Raw genomic sequence first — 21,454 nt, 5'->3', positions numbered from 1 at the left:
ATTGCAATGCATTTATTTAGTCATCAATACAGCATCTCAGGACAACTTGAGCACCAGATTGGCAAGCACTTCTTCATTAAAATGGTCAAACTGACTGAAAGTGAATATATCTTGGCTGAAGCTGCTTACAATAAGATAAACAGAGCTATGGAATAATCTAGAACAAAATATGGGGTGGCTCATTTTGATAGAATTGTGTCTATTCACTGCGAGATTGCATTGACTCACACTTCAAAGAGATTAAGGAGTATCAGGTTATATGATAATGCATGTGCTGTTGTAAATTAGTGTTACTAAAGTGCATGCATACTTGTGAGAAAGGTATGAGAGTGTGATGATGTAATAGCTTACCCACAATGCAGTGCGGAGAAGATGAATGGGGGAGCAAGAGTGAAGGTGATTGGTGGGAGCTCCCATCAATGAATAGCCGTTGCAGTTGCAGGGCCAATGCTCAACTAATGTTGAGACTTCTTGCAGTTCAGATCACGGTTACTGTATTCATATATAGTCGGGGGGAAATGCAATGAAAACACAATTGCTTGCAAATACAGTTCAAGGTTTTCAGGGTGTTTTCAGCACACGAACAAAAACTCACCTTCGATGCATTGTTTGCTTGAACCCGAACAGTTCACTGCCATGGATGCTGGAACTGGATGTTATGAAGTACAAGAACAGCCTCGTGTGCCACAGCAGGTACAAATCTGAATGCCAATAAAACTAGCAGATGCACAATTCAAAGAAATCAGACTTTCTTAAAATAAACAGCCTTGTAAAGACATCTGTTGTTGGAGTATTTGAAAGTGTCCTCATGGCGAGGGACGCACGCGCCACTGAACACCCATCCAGCTTTTGAATGAAACGCATAATGAAACGCATCTGTTCAGTCCGTTTAACATAGAATTAACAGCTATAATTGATATCCGAGTTGAGATATTACATAATTTAACACGATTTGGGGGTGTCAGAATGCGTAATTTTACGTAAAAGACAAATGAATGTCATAACAGGGAGACGATAAATATATAACAGTGACAAGTATATATATATTTAGTGAAGTGACAGCGGTGTTGGGTAGTTTGATGTGGTCGGTAATCTTTAAGAAAGAGGAGAAAGCATCGTGCCGTCTTTGCGCAAAGCGGCAGCAGCTGCCGGCGACCTTGGGTCCGGTACCGCGGGAATGACATACACTGAGACGCGCTCGTCTCTTGTACCTTATAGTTGGATTCGTGTTGTCTGAACGTGTTTTATTATTAATATTCCGTCCACAGCATCTCTGATTCACAGACTCGATCATGACTGTTGTGAGGACTCTTGACGTCAGAGGGGAGAATCATCGGTGAGGTCCAATGGGGGGAATATCAAGCGAGGCAGAGCTATCGTCCTACCAACACTATTAGCCATGCTAACCGACGAGCACCTCGCTTTTCCACAGGACTTAGCCCGCCAAAGATGACGGTTTTACTCAACGTCGTGAAACAAAGGGCATTTTAGTTCTTCTTTTATGTTGTTCTCCGTCTCTTTCTGGGTCCTCCATCTCCCCTCTCATCTCCGTCTCCTCTCGTATGACAGGCACGGACTGCGCGCGAGCTCGGGGGAGAAAAAGGCATTGCAGCTTCATGGCACTGAGGTACCGTATGCCGATGCGCTTTCTTTTGTGAGAAATCATGCTTTAGTTGAACGAGTTCTGAAATTGCGCTGAATTCTTTAAAGTGAGCACCAGTGTGCGTATTGCCGGAGGCTTGACCTCCCCGAGTCCTTTGCAGTCTTTTCCTGGTCAGTTTATACATGTATGTATTTATAGCTAGGTCAGTGAGGTGGAAATTTATGAATGAACGAGTTAAATGTGTCTGCGTCTATGGCGTCAGGCAAAAGCGCATCATTGTGGATTCTAGAGGCATATACACGATGCCTTCATAAGAGCCCCGTGCACTGAGGTGGCGCGTCTTATTTTTAGACAATTACTAAAAATAGAAACAAAGTGAAGTGCGTGCGTTTTTGTCAGGACTGTTGCTTGATTAATAGCTTTTTGAGACGAAATGCACATGCTGCTATAAACCAGGCGAAATATTGCATATTTGCAGCTCCTCCGGATGCAATCTGCCACATTGTTTTGCTGATTCAGAATGTGCTAATTGTACATCTCAAGAGCTCAACCACCAGTTAATTGCTAATTAACAAAAGAAAAAACAGACACTTCACCAGCTATAATGATGAAATCTGAAAATTCTGGCTAATGACAAAATGTGTAAACTCATTACTTGAGCTAATAATTAAATTCTTAAATAACCTAAAAATATGAGACTGCCTGATCAGGTTCACCAGCTTCAGGCATATTATTTTTGACAGATATCCTACTGCCTTTCCACTGACATCCACATTCTCTGTTATCTTCACTACCGCACCCCTCTCTCTCTCTCTCCCTCTCTTTCACCCCCTCCCTCCCCTCACCATCAGCTATGATTCACTCTCTTGCAGCAGCAATGAGCAACCAACTTCAAAACACCTCTTCCCTCTCCACGGCGGGCACGTGGAATCTCCTGGATGTGCGGAACTCATCACCGGTGCGCACGACAGAGCTGAGGCCGCTTCCTGTGAGCCCCTGGGACATTGCGCTGTGCGTGACAGGCACGCTCATCTCCTGTGAGAATGCAATCGTGATCGCCATCCTGTTCTACACACCCACCTTGAGAGCTCCCATGTTCATTTTGATAGGGAGCCTCGCGTTTGCGGACCTGCTCGCGGGACTCGGCCTCATTCTCAACTTTGTCTTCATCTATATGCTGAACACGGAGTTTGTGACTCTGATCTCCGTTGGCATGCTGATCGCCGCCTTCTCCGCTTCAGTGCTCAACATCCTGGCCATCACAGTGGATCGCTACTTGTCTCTCTACAATGCTCTGACCTACCATACGGAGCGCACAGTGACATTCACCTATGTGGTGGTGGTTCTCATTTGGCTGGTGTGTATCACCCTGGGCCTACTGCCAGTGCTGGGCTGGAACTGCCTCAGAGATGAGGCCAGCTGCAGTATCTGCCGGCCAGTCACCAAGAACAATGCCGTGGTGCTCGCTGTGACGTTCTTGCTGGTGTTTGCCCTCATGATGCAGCTTTACCTACAGATCTGTAAGATTGCCTTCCGCCACGCACAGCAAATAGCTGTTCAGCACCAGTTCATGGCCATTTCCACCACAAAAGGTGTATCCACACTCTCCGTCATCCTCTGCACCTTTGCAGTGTGCTGGATGCCCTTCGCCATGTACTCCATTGTGGCAGACTCCAGCTACCCGATGATCTACACGTATGCAACAGTGCTGCCGGCGACGTGCAACTCGGTCATAAACCCAATCATATATGCTTACAGAAATCCGGACATCCAGAAATCCCTGTGGCTCGCCTGCTGTGGATGCGTGCCGTCCAACTTCTCTTTGCGGCCAAGGACATCGAGCGATGTATAGGTCAGACTACCTATGGGTTATGTCTGTCGCACATTATTAGTTTGTACCGTGTCAGTGTTAATGATATGATGTCCTCCCTTTGGTGGAATCTTAGTCAAACATTGCTGATCGTGCAATAGGTGTTGTGATTTAACATGTCAAACCTGCAAAATTAGATGTCTTGAATGCATAGTACACCTCTATGCACAAAATATCAAACTGCATGAGATCTGAATAACAAGGATACTTTAGGATAACACCATTACCAGTTAAAATGAATACAAACCAAGCTGATTTGTGTAAGGAAAGCTGTGAACAGCTTTTTGATGCACCTTTAAACTATAGGGAGTGCTTTCAGCACCACGGACAGTGGCAGGAACAATGAGGCTATTCCCCTGCAAACTTGCCTCGAACACTTAAATCTGTGTTCACTTAAAAATGTATGAACGACAGAGACCAAACATGGTCCTGCGAGTGAAAATTATACTGCTGGCATCTGCTGCTTTAGAGCCAATTTTATACATTTTTTTAAAGATCCTTACACTAACTGAAACTATAATGCAAGAAGACAGAGCTCTTTTTATTTAAACTGGATGAATTCGCCATTACAAATCATTTAAATATTCATATAAAAATGCAAAAAGCTAATTTGTTTAGATATGCTCAATTGGTTTGTAGTAGTCTAGCATCTCTAATGACGGGAATATCTGCTGATGCAAAGATGTGAAGCGTGTAACATTTCACACATTTTAGAGCACACGTTTTGGTGTGAAATGTCGGGGTTAATGAAGGTTTGCGCACGAAATGAGGTGTCAGTCACAACACTTTTAATGCGACGTCAGATGACATCTTTCAAGGCAATTTTGCTAAAGGCCAAATGGTACAGGAACACCTAATCGAGACTAACGCTTCTGGGTCTGCACAGCGTAATGATCCTGGCGATTATTGGATATAATTGAGTGTGCAGACTGTACAATTAGCCCATGAGATCAGAGATCGATGTTAGGGGCAGGCTTGTGTTTAAACAGATCTAAACGCAAGCTCTAAATGTCAAATAACTAAGCCAAAATGGGAAAGTAGGGAGTTTAGATAGTGGTAAAAAGAAGAAGCAGAATTGGCATGTGAGATTTGAAACACACATGACTGAATCTAGGTCTGTATCATGCTGTACAACCAAAAAAGCCACAAAAACTACGCCTCTCAAAATGGCGCACAAGAAAAGTAGTATGCATACATATTTATGGAGCTGAAAATATGACCACAGCCTTGTATTTTCAAGAGGGGTATGAATGTCGCAGCTGTGCTTTGATGACCCCTCGTTTGCGACTTAATTTAGGCCTTACCTTTTCTCTTCTGCAATAATGAATCAGCGTGTACCGTTCATCAATAGAGCTACAATCACAATGAGGCCATCAACAGAGCTAATTTTACTTCCTGACTTGAATATGATCAAAACAGACTGAGAAAAGGTTAGCGAGTCCAGGGTGTTACATCTCTTTATATCAATTGTACTGTTTTCTAGGATGTGCTTTCACTTTGTAGTACAAGTATTTAACGTTGGCCTTGAGAGCCCATACAGGCGCCCTCTGACTAACCTCAATACTCTTAGTGACCTGTACGAAACCTGATGGATTTTTACATGGAGTCATTTCACAGTCTGGACACTGTGAAACACAATTCTCCAGTCTTTTTTTGTGTGTTTGATTGTGTGTGATCTAATAGTGTGTGTGGTTCAGGAACGAAAGCACCATTTGTTTATATACCACTCACTTATGTCAGGAGTGGGGTTCAGTGACCTATCACACTGTGCCCACTTACATATATATAAAAAATAAAAATAACGACCACCCCACGTAATACACAATACCTGACAAATATCAATGTTTTTTCAGCAAATCTCTATCGTTATGTAATGTATCTCCACTAATGTACTCAACAGGATGCCATAGATTCAGTTCATTCAGGGTGCAGCGGTTATTTTTCTTATGCAATGCTGTATGGAAGCATATATTTTTATACACATCAGGGCATGAGTTTTATGATGTCGTTTTGGTGTGTGTGTGTGTGTGTGTATGTATATGTGTGCGTGTTCAGTACCTGTATTCTTATTGATGGTTTCCTAGAAAAAGCAAAAAGAGAAAAAAAAAAACACGTTAAAAAATAAGAAGAGTGTCGGCAATGCAGAAAGTGCCATATTTCACTAGAGTCTTATTGAATTTGTTTAAAAAAAACAAAGATTATGATTTGTAATGCTCACCTTCAAACTTGCAGCGTCCAGATAGTCGACTTCTAGATTGTTGAGTACTAAGGACTAGGGCTGTGCGATTTGGGCAAAATATCTAATTGCTATCTTTCCGACAGATATTGCGATTTGATTTCATTCCATAGTCAAGCTTCAGCTCAGTAATCTGCAAGCCGTGGCAACAATTCTACGACAGCTCTAAAAATGATCTGTTTTTGTTTGATGTCTGTGACTTTGAAACCAAAATACTCCCATATTACCGATGTCCTGTTTTTCTTTGATATTAATTCATCTATTAATGCTTCTTAAGCAGCAGACGGCATTATCCCAATAGGGTATATCTGGAAGTACGCGGAAGGACTTTTAATTTGTCAGTAACCTAGGTTAAGCGCTTCCAGTGAACTGTATACAACATAACAAAATCGGCTCGTTTAAGGTCTGTTTTCTTTAAAAATCAGCGATCTCCACTGGCTGGGTGATATCCGGTATAAACTGGGTCTGGTAATGTACAAGAAGCATTGCATTAAATTACATTTTTCCCCTCCACGTCTTTAAAATATGAACATTTATTTTACCCCAGTATATTCAATTGAGCTTCTGCGCTAGCCTGCAAATCCTGATGGCCGTGTGCGAGTAAATGGCTTTTCATCTTGGTTTACACTTGAACAACTAAATTAATGCCAAAGTCTATTTAACTGATTATATTTTAATTACATTACAACATCGATGCTGTAAAAGGAACCGTATAAAATGGAAAAAAAGTCACATTAACCGTTCACCGGAAGTTAATCAGTATGGGAAGAAACACTAGCTCTGCATATACCCTATTGTCCACGCTTTCCTGTATGTTTTTTTTTATTATTGTGGGCATGCCGCATAGTTCGGTTTGTGCAATTCTGATTGGACAGAATGAAAGTGTACTCACTCAGTTGGCTATTAAGACTGTCACACACAGACGGCGGTCACACATTTGCTCTTGGCAGGGGAAATGAAATAATACATATTTCATATCGCAACCTCTTGCGATTAGCTAATCTAAATGTTTCAACTGGCAATTGAATTTCGATTAATCGCACAGCCCTACTAAAGACATACTAGATATAGTTTGTGGTTCGTTAAATCAGTGGTTAAAATCTCCAAAACAGACCCAGAGGGCCAGGTGGTGCACTTGTTCTGTTCCACCCTCTCTCTTGGACACTGGAGCTCAGTACGTAGTCTGCCAGTACGGCAGAGTAACGCAGTCTTGTCTTTGGCGTTCTGTTGGACTGGGACAGCCCTTTTGTGTGCCAGACTACAGACAGATGGTCCACCCCCAGCCTCATGCTCAAAAGTGACCTATCTAATTACTAACACCACAGATATCATCTCAGAATTAAAGTATGCCAGCCATCTACACTCTCAGAAATGAAGGTATGAGAGCTGTCACTGGGATGGTACATTTTCAAAAGGTACACATTTGTACTTAAAGGGTCCATATTGGTACCTCAAAGGTATATATTAGTTCCTAAAAATTTCAAGAGGTACACTTTTGTTCTTTTTAGGTACTATGTTCCTATGAGGTACTGATATGGACCCTTTAGTTACAATGCGTACCTTTTGAAAAGGTACCACCCCAGTGACAGCTCTCATACCATTATTTCTGACAGTGTAGGAATTCACATATCTCCAGTCATATTAAATATAAGACGAGTGCATTCCTCAGGAGCTGCAGTGTAGGTGATTTGGAGAGGTACAAAACAATGTAGAGAGACGACAGCGTACCTTTGTCATGACGTCAGCTATGGCGTACATAAACGGAGAGGTCGTCTGAATGACGGCACCTAACCACATGGAAGCTCTATTACGACTAAATCTGGCCCTGCTAAAAATAACCTTGAAGAGCATGAAATGTTACATTTATCTAGGGTACTTGAAATCCGTTTTCTGGGCCATTAAGCAGAGCTCTGTGTTTCCCATCAACAGCTACATTAGAGCGAGAAGGCGCCTTCCTAAAATAAGGGAGGGAAGAGAGAGAGACCGTGAGCCTTTAGAAGAGCCTCTAGGGTTACGTAACCACTGCACCCAAATGTAGCCCAAAACCCAAAATCTCTGTGCATTACTGATGAAGTCTCACTATGATCTACAATCACTTTTGCAATCATTCATAGAGCTAAAAGGAATGTTCTTGTGTAGGTAAAAACTGTCAGCACAATTGTTAGCAAGCGGTCAGAGATGTGGATGGGTGCTCTGATACTGTGATGTAATCGTCGTTGATCTTTTCTTGCTTTGTTCGTTTCTCTTTGTATTGTGAATTGAAATCTGACAAGTACGATGCACTTTATAAAAGGAACATGCTACACGTTGCAATGTAAGTGTGGAATGTAATCCTTCCTAAAAATGATTTATTTTTTATTACTGTACATATGACAATGCCGAGACAAAAAAAGTGAGTGAGAAAAAAAAAAAAAGAAGAGGAAAATACTTTGTCAAATAAAATTCAGCAAACTCAAAGTTGATGATTATTTGGTGTTTTTATCATATGTGTGTGTGTGTGTGTCAGGGAAGGACGGATTCACTTCGATACAGGTCATCGTTTGAAGGCGGCTCAGCATTAAAAAGCTTGTGTATGAATTATTGAGCCGATCCGTTTTACGTAACGCATGCTGTCAGGATAACGATGAGTGTGGGATCCTGAACGCCAGAGATCCAGCCGAGCCCACGCTGTGAGGTGATGGGCAATTCGCGCCTTTTTGAAGGGGCAATCAAAGTCAAAGCGCCTGCTGTAGAAAATGTATTACAGTCTCAGCAGAATTTTGTTACTGCTGTGGTTATTCTCTTCTAGAAAACCATAATCGATTACAAAGCCACAGGGGATCTCCTCAATAGCCTATCCTCTAGAGCAGTGGTTCTCAAACTGTGGTACGCGTACCACTAGTGGTACGCGGGCTTCCTCCAAGTGGTACGCGGAGGAACTGCTGAATAATGAAAGAAACAATTAACACTTTTAATCCTTTAATGCGTAATATAACATCGATGTGATCAGCAGTGGCTGTTTTGTGAAGCGTACGATCACAACGCTGTGCTTAGAATGTTTATTTTAGTGCATTGTGTCATAAGCTGCTGAAAATCAGTTTCCGAAGTTTAAGAATTGATTCTGAAGCGTGATTTGACTGACATGAAAAGTAGCCAATCACAGTCGACCTTGTCTAGTTGCGTGAAACGTAAGGGCGGGACAAAGGCTTTCTGTGTTGCAGAGACAGAAAAAACAACTTAAAAACAAATGTTTTGTTGGAATAATGCTTCTCGGATGTTTTCACTATAGAGATGTCTAGCAGAGTAATTTAACCGCGGACATATTTCCTGCCTTTTTGATGATCTACATACACGTTTCGGTTTCGCTCTCCGACAGCCAGTCGACTCGCCTCTGACCTGTCACTCCTCTAAATACATTCTGAATGGCGGCGCGGGAATGGAGGTATTGCGCAATTACTCATTTCTGCAAATGTGGCGAGTGCTTTATTTTAACACGACAGCGCAGTCATGTACGCAAATCGCTAAAACAGATATGCGAGCTTTTAAATATGCTTTTTTCAAATGAACTGCAAGACCTCTCATGATCGCCTGTGTGCTCAGATTGAATATAATCGCGATCTCTCCACTATTAAAGTAGACATTATTTATCTTTGCTCCTTGACTAAATTTAGTCAAAAGTATTCAAAGTTATCAAGTATTTAGAATTAGATTGATGCATGATCGATGACAATGCTAATGGTCTTCTTGTTTGGCTGTGTTGTAAAGTGAAACTTACTTTTAGCAAAGGTGGAATTTTTTTTTTTGTTTCTTTACGACAAAAGAATTATGCTGGAAATGTTTCTGGATGAGGTATTTGTGTGATTTATACATTTAGCTGTATTCTGATCTGTCTTAAAGCATTACAGGTCAAAGCAATCCGTTGTTACTGTACTTGTTTATTTATCAAAATTAACAATAAGACTCTTAAAGCACTGCTTTGATAAATGTTTTGTTGTCACATTTTAAATACCTCAAGTAAAATGAAGCCATTTGTTTTATTTTTTTACTGACAGTGTACTTGTATTTTTTTTAAAGTTTCTATTTTAGATTAAAATCAAGTGTAAAATAAAATCTACATGTGATGTACAGCTATTTAAGAAACAAATTTGCCATATTGTAAAGAAAAATAGTGTAACAAATGTAAATAAAAGGCTAAATTTAAATCTTTTTACCATATACTTTAATTTAACCTTTCAAAGCTTGAAAATATCGTTTAAAAATGGGCAAAAAGTGTCTCTATGGCCTTTAAGATTATGTGGTAGTTTTACCAGTGCTTTTGAAAAATATTAATTGTCATGAAAGGAAAAATTGACCATACTTCCTTTGTTAGTGCAAATTCCTATACATGTAGCTTTGGGATTTAAGCAATTAAACCATTCAATCAGGTTTAAACTTAAAAAACGTGATTTCATAATATAAATCTGATTTTTTTTTTCAAAAGTAACCAACTAGTACTTTTTAAAAGAGTACTTTTACCTAATATTAGTATTATTTACTAAAATTTGTGTTATTTTAGCAGTGTAATAGTAATTTTACTTGAGTACAAAAAAGATATCACAAGCATTTAGTGCAGGTTTATTATAATAATAATATATGATTAATACATATTATTATTAATGGTTTTTATTTGTATCTATTCGTATGCAGTGTTTTATGGGTTGCTGAGAATACATTTCAGGTCTTCAATACATAACATGTCAGTCTTGAAAAAAAATTAGGTGCTGGAAAAAGTGCTTAAAATTCCTTGATTTTCATTAGGCTGTGCCTGTATGAACCCTGTCATATGTACATTTAACATATTTTTCAAGATTTGTCTGAAAGTGTAGGAATATGACATATAGCCTATATTCATAAGGTCCAAGCAACATCTCCAGCTTTTGATGAATAGGCTACTATGAATACTTGAGATTTAAGTACAGCAGTTTTCTTTTTACTTTTTAAGAACTGGTAATTTTTAATGAACTTTTAAAAGCACATTTTAACTAAAACTTTTTTTTTTTAATCTGCAAGCACAGTTAATGTTCAGACTATTAAAAATGTTTAAAGTGATTGACAATAATACATATTCTTAATAATAGGAATTAATTTGCATCATTTTTAAACTGTGCACACCTGTAGCTGCTTAATTAGGCCTACGACGCTATTTTTTAATACTGGTTAAAAAATAGCGTCATAAGGTGGTACTTGGAGAGACAATTTTTTTCTAAGGTGGTACTTGGTGAAAAAAGTTTGAGAACCACTGCTCTAGAGGATACATATCTAGAGGACATACATACATGTATCAGGCCCGTAGCCAAGGGCGGTTTGGGTGGTTCGAAAGACAGACTCCCCACTGACAAAGTTCCAGAATTTGCCACATAAATGAGCTCACTGGTACTATTTTGACTGCTACGCCATCATTGGAATTAATCATTGTGGAAATAACTTATTGAAGGCTTTAAGACCACACAGAATCTGACGTAAATGAAGTCAACTTTTTGACTTCATTTAAATCTTGGAGCTTATTCTTGAAAGAAAAAAAATATCAATTGAAAGGCACAAAGCACCAAAAGCGGCCAGTATTAAAGTTAATTGTAATACTTATCAGGCTTATGTTGTCATTCATGAATTTTTTTTATTTACTTTTTTACAAGAGAGACTAAAAAAATATTTGAAGTTATACATTTTTAATATATAGTTTAAAATGTTTTTTTTATTCAAGTAGCCAAATTCTGACTGAGGAAAGCTGAATGTGCTGGCTAGAGAAAATATTTTTGGTTTTGTGGTTTTCAACAAGCTAATCCAGCAAGCTAATCCAGCTAAAACAAGTGCTTGGTTAAAATGTCACTAAATGGAGTATTTAAACCTCAACTTTTTGAGAAAAAAAGAACCACCTGTTTCACCAGGTTGACTACAGGCCTGCATGTATATAGACAGTAGCCTATATACAGTAGTCAACATTCAAAGTGAATAAAAATTTTCAATAAAATTGTCCTATTTTGATACCAAAAATAGTTATTTTGAACAACAAAACTATTTTTGCATTATTTTTGTAGCTATTTTTTAAGGTTTAATGCGTCACTTTTTACCAATTCAGCAGTTAAAATAAATTGATTTATGGTCTTATCTGTTATTCATTGACCTATTTCTGATAAAAAAAAAACACATTAAATAAGTTAACTGTGGTAATTACCTATGTGAATTTATTTTGAATAAATTATATAAGCTTAAATAAATTTAGTATTCACCGTGAATTTGACGAAAACTAATAAAGTGAACTGTAAAACTGTGCAAGATATTTAGGTGTAATGCCAAAAAATATGGTTTTAATTATTTATTATTATTATTAACATATTTAAATTATTATGTGTTTATATAGATAAAAATAGCAAGTTCTTGTTGGAAAAGTAATCATTTTCAATTATTTACATGAGCAGCAAAAAAGTTGATAGATTCAAAAAATCTCATGCTAATAGAGTCCTCAATGTGGTTACATCCATTTATAATAAAAATAACAACATCATGATCAAGTGGTTGCTTAATTCTTAACCAGTCTACAGGGTCAGGGCAACACAGATGGATGTTTCCTATTTTTTCTTTCCATACATGTTTTCTTCATCTCAGGGGAATGGAACTCTACAACTTTAAATTAATTGGATTAATTCTACTTGATTTTGTTGTTTTAAAGGGCAAAAATAATTATAAAAACTGAAAGATAAAAACCCACATCTTTGAGATTCCTTGGTGTCAAACTGAATCCACATTAAAAATTAATGAGAAAAGTAAAAAAAAAAATCCTTTTTAAAGATACATTTGTCCAAAAGTAATTTAAAACCCTTTATAAATCTGGAATGTTTTCCACTTCAGCAGAGGCCTGGGTCTAGAACACGAATGAAAATTGGAACAAAAACTCTCTCTCGTGTGTGTGTGTGTGTGTGTGTGTGTGTGTGTGCACATACCCGCACACATGTATGACAGCAACAGAACATTTTTATAGAAATTGGCACTTTTTTTTTTTACAAAGCTGGAATAAATATAATTTTTTTTTATAATTAAACGAAGGACTAATATTAAAGCACAAAAAAACAACATGGTGTGTGTGTTTGTCACACTCTTTCACACATGCACTTGTAGTCTGAGAATTTTTTTAGATTTTGGCACATTGAAATTGTTGTTTAGCAAAAGCAAACAATAAAAAATATATCAGACAACAGCAAAGAAAATACAGAATTTCGTTCTGCCCTCTCGTTTGGTTCTCATATTAGTAATATCTCAAATTCTGCTTTTTTATTTTGTGTTACATTGCAAGACTTTACTCTTCACTGAAAGTACTGAAGTACTTGTTCATGCTTTGGTTACATCACTGATTGATTACTGTAACTCTCTCCTATCTGGCATCCCTGATAGGCAACTTCAGTTACCTCACATGCTTCGGATAACATAACTCCAATTCTCTTTCACCTGCGCTGACTCCCTGTTCACTACACAATACAAAATCCTCCTCTTAACATACAAAGCTCTTCATAACTCGGCACTTTACTATCTTTCTGATCTTCTCCATTTGTACACTCCTTTGCGCTCACTGAGATCATCTTCTGCTAAATCGTTATCTGTTCCCAACCTTAAAAGATGAAGTCATTTGGTGGTAGGGCTTTTAGTTGTACAGCACCAAGGTTATGGAACTCTCTGCCTTTGCTGATTTGCCAGGTGGACTCTACTTCCAATTTTAAATCTCAGATAAAAGCTTTTTTTTTCAGTGTGGCTTTTTAATAATTTGCAGGTTTAATATTATGTTGATTGTTATTTTTACTGCTTGTATTTTTATGATGTGCTTGCGTTATGCTGTAAGATGTCCTTGAGTGCTTTGAAAGGAACCTAGAATTAAAAGGTAGTATTCACACAACCATTATGATTCAAATGACCGAAAAAATAATCTACTTCTAGGCATGGACTGATTCTGAAGGTATGATAACCTTTGATAAAAATGTCACGGTCTCACGGTATTGTGCTCACTGCTCTCATATATATATATAAGTTTTAGTTTTTTTACCCAGACATAAATAAATAAAAAAAAAAAAAAAAAAAAAAATATATATATATATATATATATATATATATATATATATATATATATATATATATAATTATTTATATATTATTTATTATATATATATATATATATATATATATATATATATATATATATATATTTATTTATTTATTTATTTATTTATGTCTGGGTAAAAAAACTAAAACTTTTTCCCCCTTTGAAGACAATATTATATATTTATTTTACTATATTTGGTAGCAGTAAACATGTCAGGCTAAAAAATTAAAATAAATCATTGACTTCTGCTGTCTTCATTTGTTTCAAAAACACAGATTTCTTTAGTTTAAAACAGCATCTTTGGATACTTTTTTCTGCTGAAGTTTCTGTTGTCCTAAAAAAGTTTTAAAAAATATGTAAATAATAGATCTTACACATACCTTAGGAACGGCGTTAAAGAAAATGTTGGCGGTTTTAAAACATTGACTTTTCCAAACCGTGGAATACCTTAAAAAGGTTATCATACCATGCCTATCTGCTTCAAAATGCATCAGCGTATGGTTGTTTGACTTGGCATCATCAAAGGATACTTTAACCGCGATGTGTTACCACATGACTTTCAAATCACTGGAAAAGTGAAAAGTCAGAGTGAAACCTTTTAAAATGGAGGTTCAAACTGAACGTGTCAACATACTAAACCATAAAACTCATATGTGGTAAAAGCTCGCTTCTTCCCTCAGCAGCAATGACAACTTACCTCACACAGATACACGCACACAAAAGACGGGAAATAAGTCAGTATACTGTGATTAATGGTGTTTACCTGTAGAAGTAAACGCTGAAATTGATGTACCGAGACGAATGAACTCACCCTCCACAGAATGGCAGCCTAATAAGTAAGAAATTGCGCATCCTGCTGGTAATTTGAATGAATCACAACTAATGAATGCGCGAAGAGGCAGGACTGTATAGGTTTACCCACATAACCTGCCTACTCACTCGCTCGCGAACAGGCACACGGTGAAAAGCAGGATGAGTCACCGGGAGATAGCGCCCACGCATGCGGACAGAAACTGAGAGGTGACAGTATCACCGCCTCAACAGCACTGACTCACACAATTCAGCGCTATTAAGACAGTCACCATGAGAACTGACACAGGATGCAAACCTATACAACATAACACAACACTGTTTCAGAGAACTTTAAATATGGCAATAAAATACAAGTATTCAGAGCTGTGAAGCTAAACTATGGCAAGCCGTTTTAACGTTTAATCGATCCAACTTATTTTTTCACGTAAGAATGGGAAGATGGCTAATTATGTGTTGCTTCCGGTGTCATTCACATTCACTGACAGCTGTTTTTAGCTGTACAAAACAGCTTTTTACATTGCGTTATACTGCAAACATCTATTTTTACCATCACAATCCTATTATATTATTTGAATGCAACAATAAAAATTGGGAGGGGGATGAGTGCGGTTAGCCATTTAATAGCGAGAAATAGCTTTCTCTGATCTGTATCTTAAATGTTTTTAATAATTAAAAAAACAGAGATAGACAATTTCACTGTGATCATGCCATTGGCCCATGAACATTTCCTGCTTGTTGTCAAAATATTTCATAACTTTAACAAGAGACAATTTAATCATAACTTAATGTTAAAATAGCTATCATAACATTATTTATTAATATGTGTGTTTTTTTTTTTTGGATTCTCAGAATGAAAATTTTAAATGTTAAACAGGAAATATGTTGGGACCATTTTTTTTTTTGTTTGTTTACATCCCTCAAAATGGTTTATAAATACCTATAGATGAATTACCATGTTTGTACACATTCAAGATGCGCCCCGAGCGAGGTTGCAGAAAAAACCGGGAGCACTAGCAATTACAGCGAGGGAATGACATCTGATGTGGTTCAGAGTTTGTTGTCGTCTTAGAGATAAGTTATATTGATTACATATTATATATATATTTTATTTACATATTGCTTGTCACCCAGTGATAAGCACAGTTATTCAACAAAGTGACCGGCGTTCGCCTGACAGGTCGTTTAACTAGGTTGTCGCTTCATTCGGCTCCCTTTTAGCCAAAGACATCTGCAGTTGACATTAAATTTGGCATCCTAACACACAACACTACATGTTTGCTTTTGCAACCGGCCTCTTTTTGTAACCGGGAACCTGTGTGACGTCATGTAGGTTGGTAATTCCTCTATTGCACCATCCCTATATCGGTTTGTATAACATTGTGAATGCATAATTGTGGCAATCAGTCTATGAGGGAAAATACAGCAGTCTAAAACCAGCAGATCTAGAGCATCGATAGACAACACAAGTGTTTACAAGACTATTGTCTGGTAAAATAGGTGTTTGTTTTAACATATAGTCTGAAAGTAAAGTCAAATTAGATGCATAGTTTGTATAGTTTGACCTGCTGTAACCTCTAAAATAGCTACAGTCCCAGCAGGCACAGGTACGTCAACATGACGTCAGATTGATGTTGTACCCCAACGACATGGGACATTGTATTTTGTTTGGAAATGAAAATCAGGTTGAACTCAGAATCCAAAGTCAGGCTGACATCATTGTCCAACATCGAACAGACGTTGCATTTTGGTTACTTTCTAACGCAACCTAAAAACAACAAAATAACGTCTAATGATGTTATAGCTTGACATTGAGTGGATGTTACCACTACGACGTCAGTCAGACGTTAGATTTTGGTTGCCATACCTGACAAATAAATGTCAGTATTCGACGGCAAGATAATGTTGGTTTAAGATGCTGGCTTGACGTTGAATTTTGCTTTCCAACACAACCAAAAATCAACAAAATCATTTTACGTTGTTATTGGACGTCAAAAAAAACAAAAAACATTGCCCTTAGATGCTGGGGACCTAAATATAACCTAACATTAATGTCTTATGACATTAGTGTATCTGCTAGGGCAAGTAAGAATACTCTAAATATTCCTCAAAACACTGAAAGCTTAAATACTAATTTTAATAATAAATTAATGTTATAATGTAAGTTAAATAAAAAAATTGAAGCATGTATTTGCCTTCACAAACTAACATTATCAGAAAAAGTTTAATATAATAATTAATGGTTAAACTGAATATTGATAATCGTGTACTGAAAAGGTATAGATTTATACACATACAGACCCTGAGTATGCGTCAATACCGTCGCCACATTTGTACAGTGCTCCCAGGACAAAAGTCATGCACTAGTCAAGACTAAAGCCAATCCGAAGATGCTAGATTTTTGCACTGCCTACGAGTGTAGTAATGAGCAAACAAAGAAAACAAAGCATGAAGGCAGAACATTTCATAGGTAAGATTTTATTTTTGAAGTTTTTGTATAAACTTTTGTGCTGCACTCATCATAAGGCAAAGTAGCACCAACTTGCACTAAATACTAGGTTTTTACTAGTTTTGTTGAATAAAATCAGCAAACAATGTAAATGAAATAGTATAACAAGATGCTGCAGCGCCAGAAACTTGTATTATTGTTAGCGAAGTGAAGATAACGAATAGTTTTTAAAGTAACTTTTAAGGGTGCCTGAAAACATAGTGCCTGTGCCTCAGTGTGCATACTGTCCACCCTAAATTATTAAATATTACAAATGTTCTATAACATTTAGATGAGAAAGGTGGATATGCACATTTAGACGCAGGGATATCGATGATTTACATGAGCCGTTAATAACAGAGATTTACTCACAAACATATCTTTCCCTCTGTTAGATTTAGAAGTAAAAGCAGGAGACGGGGTGTGTTTCAGGACATGGATTAGATCAAATTTAACAGGGAGGGAAAAGCTACATGTTTTAATTGTCCATGACTGACCTATAACGTTATATGGCACAAAATAATTAAAGACCGTTCAGAAACGTGATGCTCTTTTTGCGCTATCTTAGTGACGTCATGTTCCGGGAAAACAGAAATTGTTTGGTGGACGTCGGTCACGGTAACTTTTATTTCTTGGTTTGTTCTTGGAATTATTAATTTACAAATGAAGCACTGACTTACAGCAAATATTAAAATGGCTTGCCATAAGCAAACAGATTACCAACAGTCTTGGCTGTAAGCTAGTGCATCTGGCGTATGACTATAAGCATGTCTGTTTTGCCTCGTAATTGTTCCTGAATCACAGCAAGTCTCCTTAACTTTCTCCATTAGACATGCACACAAACACACTTAAACAGACCTGCTAAAACATGTAGTGACAATAACCATTTCCTGTATCCCTGTGGAGATTGAAACCATTTTCCAGCAAACACACTCACTCGGTTTTAAATTGGCACCTCTTCCAATAGCTGAAGGAGACAATGAAACAGGAGGCAAATGCGTCACAGATTCACGCAGCTGATCACTCCTGTTGGAAGTCACGACAGCGATGGAGACACAGCTGACCTTCCTCAAAAGTTAAAATCAGGTGAAAAAGACATCAGTCACCCTCAGTTCTCTGCCAGTAAATGAGGGACGAAAAAGCAGAAGAGGAAAGCTGAAATGAAGAAAAGTTGGGAGAGTGTACTGTAAATGCAGAGGATCATGCAGCAGCAAAGGAGTCTTCTAAGTGGTAAGTGTACTTAAGCACTGTACCTGCATCTGAATTAATCTGATCTAGCATGTGTAAACTGATCTAGGGCTACTTAAGCATACAATCTATAATTCAATAGAGATTTTTAGGAAAGAATGGACAAGCAGTGAGAGTAAGGGCACGGGTTAGTCCTTAATTTATCAGGGGTCGCCACAGCGGAATGAACCACTAACTATTCCCCATATGTTTTACACAGCGGATGCCCTTTACATACACTCTCGCATTTATACACTATGGCCATTTTTACTTACCGATTCACCTATAGCGCATGTCTTTCGGACTGTGGGGGAAACTGGAGCCCCCAGAGGAAGGAGGAATTCACAGGAACACAGGGAGAACATGCAAACTCCACACAGAAATGGCAACTGGCCCAGCTGGGACTCGAACTAGCGACCTTATTGCTGAGAAGTGACAGTGCTAAAATGAAAAAAAGACTGGAAAAGACACTGTAAATGGGTGCTCATGCAGCAGCAAAGGAGGCTTCTAAGTGTAGTAAGTGTAATAAAGTGTGCTAAAGAACTATACATGTACCTGAATTGATCTGATCTAAAGAACTATACATGTACCTGAATTGATCTGAATTGATCTGCTCTAGCATATGTAAACTGAACTAGGGCTACTAAATGATATTGATAACTCAATAGAGTTTTAGGAAAGAATGGACAGGCTGTGAGATTAAGACCTTTTTAAAAACACTAACAGTGAAATTTCAGACTTACACAAGGCTAAGCACGAAGGATTTTTTTCCTAATGGCCCAGTTAAAACCTTAAATAACCTTAAAAACAAATGTCATTGTAAGGAAGATAATTAAACCACATAAAAGTTAATTAATAAACTTTTGTTAAAACTTTAACTCAGTTGGAAAGTTAGTAATTGGATGGATGTTAACTTGATTGAGTAGCTTTACATGGACATAGGACAATTAAGACATGTTTAAAATGATTTAAAACCTACAAAACAGTATTTCAGTGGTGGTTCAATATTAAAATGTAATTTTTGAAAACCTTTTAAGACAGCGGATACCCTGTATTAAGATCAAACTTGTCTAAAAACATAATATTTCATAATCATTACTGGAGTGGATTTCCATTTCAGTAATAGCACCAATATACCAAATAACAGGTCAAATAATAAACCTCAGTGCACATACGTAAACAAGTACGATGGTCGAGAAAGCTTTACATGCTGTAATTCAAGATAACACGTACAATTACGAAAAACGTCGGCAAATAAAAACAAAACAAACTAAAGCGCGCTGCATTTTCTTACACCTTCAAATAGCACGAAACACAACACAAATGTTTTAAGTGACTCCAAAAACGTGATGGATGCTGTTGGGTCGTGACTATTGCTAAGTGAAGTCCTTAGAAAAGGTGAGTTTTTGGTTTGTTTATTTTAACATCCTGATTTCCTTGTCTTATGTATTTTATTAGCATAAATAACCATAACCTAAATAGCTGGGTCCGTCACATTTTAGGGTCCCCTTGAAACCATTTGTGTTCTATGCTGTTTTAAAGTGTTGTGAAAATATGCAGAGCGTTTTCATAAAATGTTTGCGTTTTGAGAAACTGCAGCATGTTTTATTGATTTGTTTGCGCTGTGAGAAAATGCAGTGCGTTTTAAACCATTTTTGTTTGTGTAGTGAGGATTTGCAGCATGTGTGCTGTCAAACAGATGAAGTAAACAAGAGGTTAGAGGAAAAAATAAGAAAAGTTATTACAAGAAAAAACTTAATACTCGAGGGGTCTGGATGCAGACCTGGTGCAGTGCGATCTGAGCTGCATCAATTGCTTTTTAATGCGCTCACCTAACCCCATCCCTAACCCTACTCATCACTCACTCCATTGAGTGCATTGTGTGATGAGTGATGCAATCTTAGCTTGCATCATAAAGGCTGCATCCAGATACTACTGAAATACTCAGGGATTTGACATTAGTTCTGATGAGAAAACAGAATTTACCTTTTAGATCAGTGCTATACAACTAGCAGAAGAACATTGTAAGCTGTGTGACTATTTTCAGATAAACACACAGCTTAAGCAGTTCCAGGCTTGTCTAATCACATTGCAGTTTTGTATAACTACTACTGATGAACGTGTAACAAACTAGTACTAAAGACGGGAGCTGTTTGAGGACAACAACCTGACAAAAGTCTTGATATACAATGTCTAAACTATTTCATTAGGTGTGGTAAACATGGTGTAAGCAGAATAACTGACCATGTTCCATTGAATTATTAGAAAATAATCCATACCTGACCACATTACAAATCAGGGTGTGCAAACCCAAATATTTCCTCCCTGTACTCTACAACATGTTTGGAGCTAAATAAATAACACAACATATATAGCGAATATATTTTGGTGCATTTTGAACTGTTTTATAAAACAGTTATATCCATTTAAAATAGGAGTTTGGTCACCCAACATATAGGAATAGAAAGATAATACATTTAAACAAGCAACAAAACTTCAACTAAATGGGATGTTTTTTCTTATACAGTATATAGGGATCACAGTGCAGCCAAAAAGGCATTCATTAATTTTCCTTCAGCTTAGTCCCTAATTTATCAGGGGTTGCCACAGCGGAATGAACCGCCCACTATTCTGGCACATGCTTTACACACTGGATGCCCATGTGTCTTGCATTCATACACACAAACTCATACACTACGACCAATTTCGCTTACCGATTCACCAATAGCACATGTCTCTGGACTGTAGGAGAAACCAGAGCACTCGGAGGAAAGAGAAAACTCACACGAACACAGGGAGAACATGCAAACTCCACACAGAGATGGCAACTGGCCCACCCAGGACTCAAACCAGCGACCTTTTTGCTGTGAGGCGACAGTGCCAACCACTGAGCCACCCGTTCGCGCCGCCTTACAGCCAAACACTAAACAACTGTAAATGTAATACATTTTATTCCTCAACCCATCAGCTTTTATCCAGTAAATAGTTTTTTAATAATTTTAAACAACATAAAATGTATCATTATTAACAGAATTAGAATATATGAATACATTTTAAGAAGCACAGATCATCCAAGTTAACCCATTAAATGAAACTCAATGAAACCACGCCGAGGA

The 21,454-nt window shown here is 37.6% G+C and overlaps 2 protein-coding genes across 2 annotated transcripts in view; one reads left to right on the top strand and one right to left on the bottom strand.

Moving 5' to 3' along the window:
• The window catches only part of si:dkey-172j4.3, a 163,097-nt gene extending 161,305 nt beyond the window's left edge, over window positions 1–1,792 (bottom strand). Inside the window, exons 1-2 of the mRNA XM_009303126.5 lie at window positions 596–1,792; window positions 352–492 (exon numbers count right to left, since the gene is read on the bottom strand). The gene's annotated coding sequence lies outside the window, so the exon portion shown is untranslated. The remainder of the gene's footprint in view (window positions 1–351; window positions 493–595) is intronic.
• gpr185b (G protein-coupled receptor 185 b) lies at window positions 1,387–8,166 on the top strand. The gene is made up of 2 exons (XM_005172319.5): window positions 1,387–1,627; window positions 2,455–8,166. The coding sequence occupies exon 2, from the start codon at window positions 2,457–2,459 to the stop codon at window positions 3,453–3,455; it is 999 nt and encodes a 332-aa protein (XP_005172376.1). The 5' UTR covers window positions 1,387–1,627; window positions 2,455–2,456; the 3' UTR covers window positions 3,456–8,166.
• The last annotated feature ends 13,288 nt before the right edge of the window (window positions 8,167–21,454 follow it).

The sequence above is a fragment of the Danio rerio genome, chromosome 7, assembly GCF_049306965.1.
Source record: "Danio rerio strain Tuebingen ecotype United States chromosome 7, GRCz12tu, whole genome shotgun sequence".
NCBI classification, from domain to species: Eukaryota; Metazoa; Chordata; class Actinopteri; order Cypriniformes; family Danionidae; genus Danio; species Danio rerio.
The sequence above is the reverse complement of the archived record's forward strand: the minus strand, read 5'-3'. Positions and strand labels throughout refer to the sequence as shown.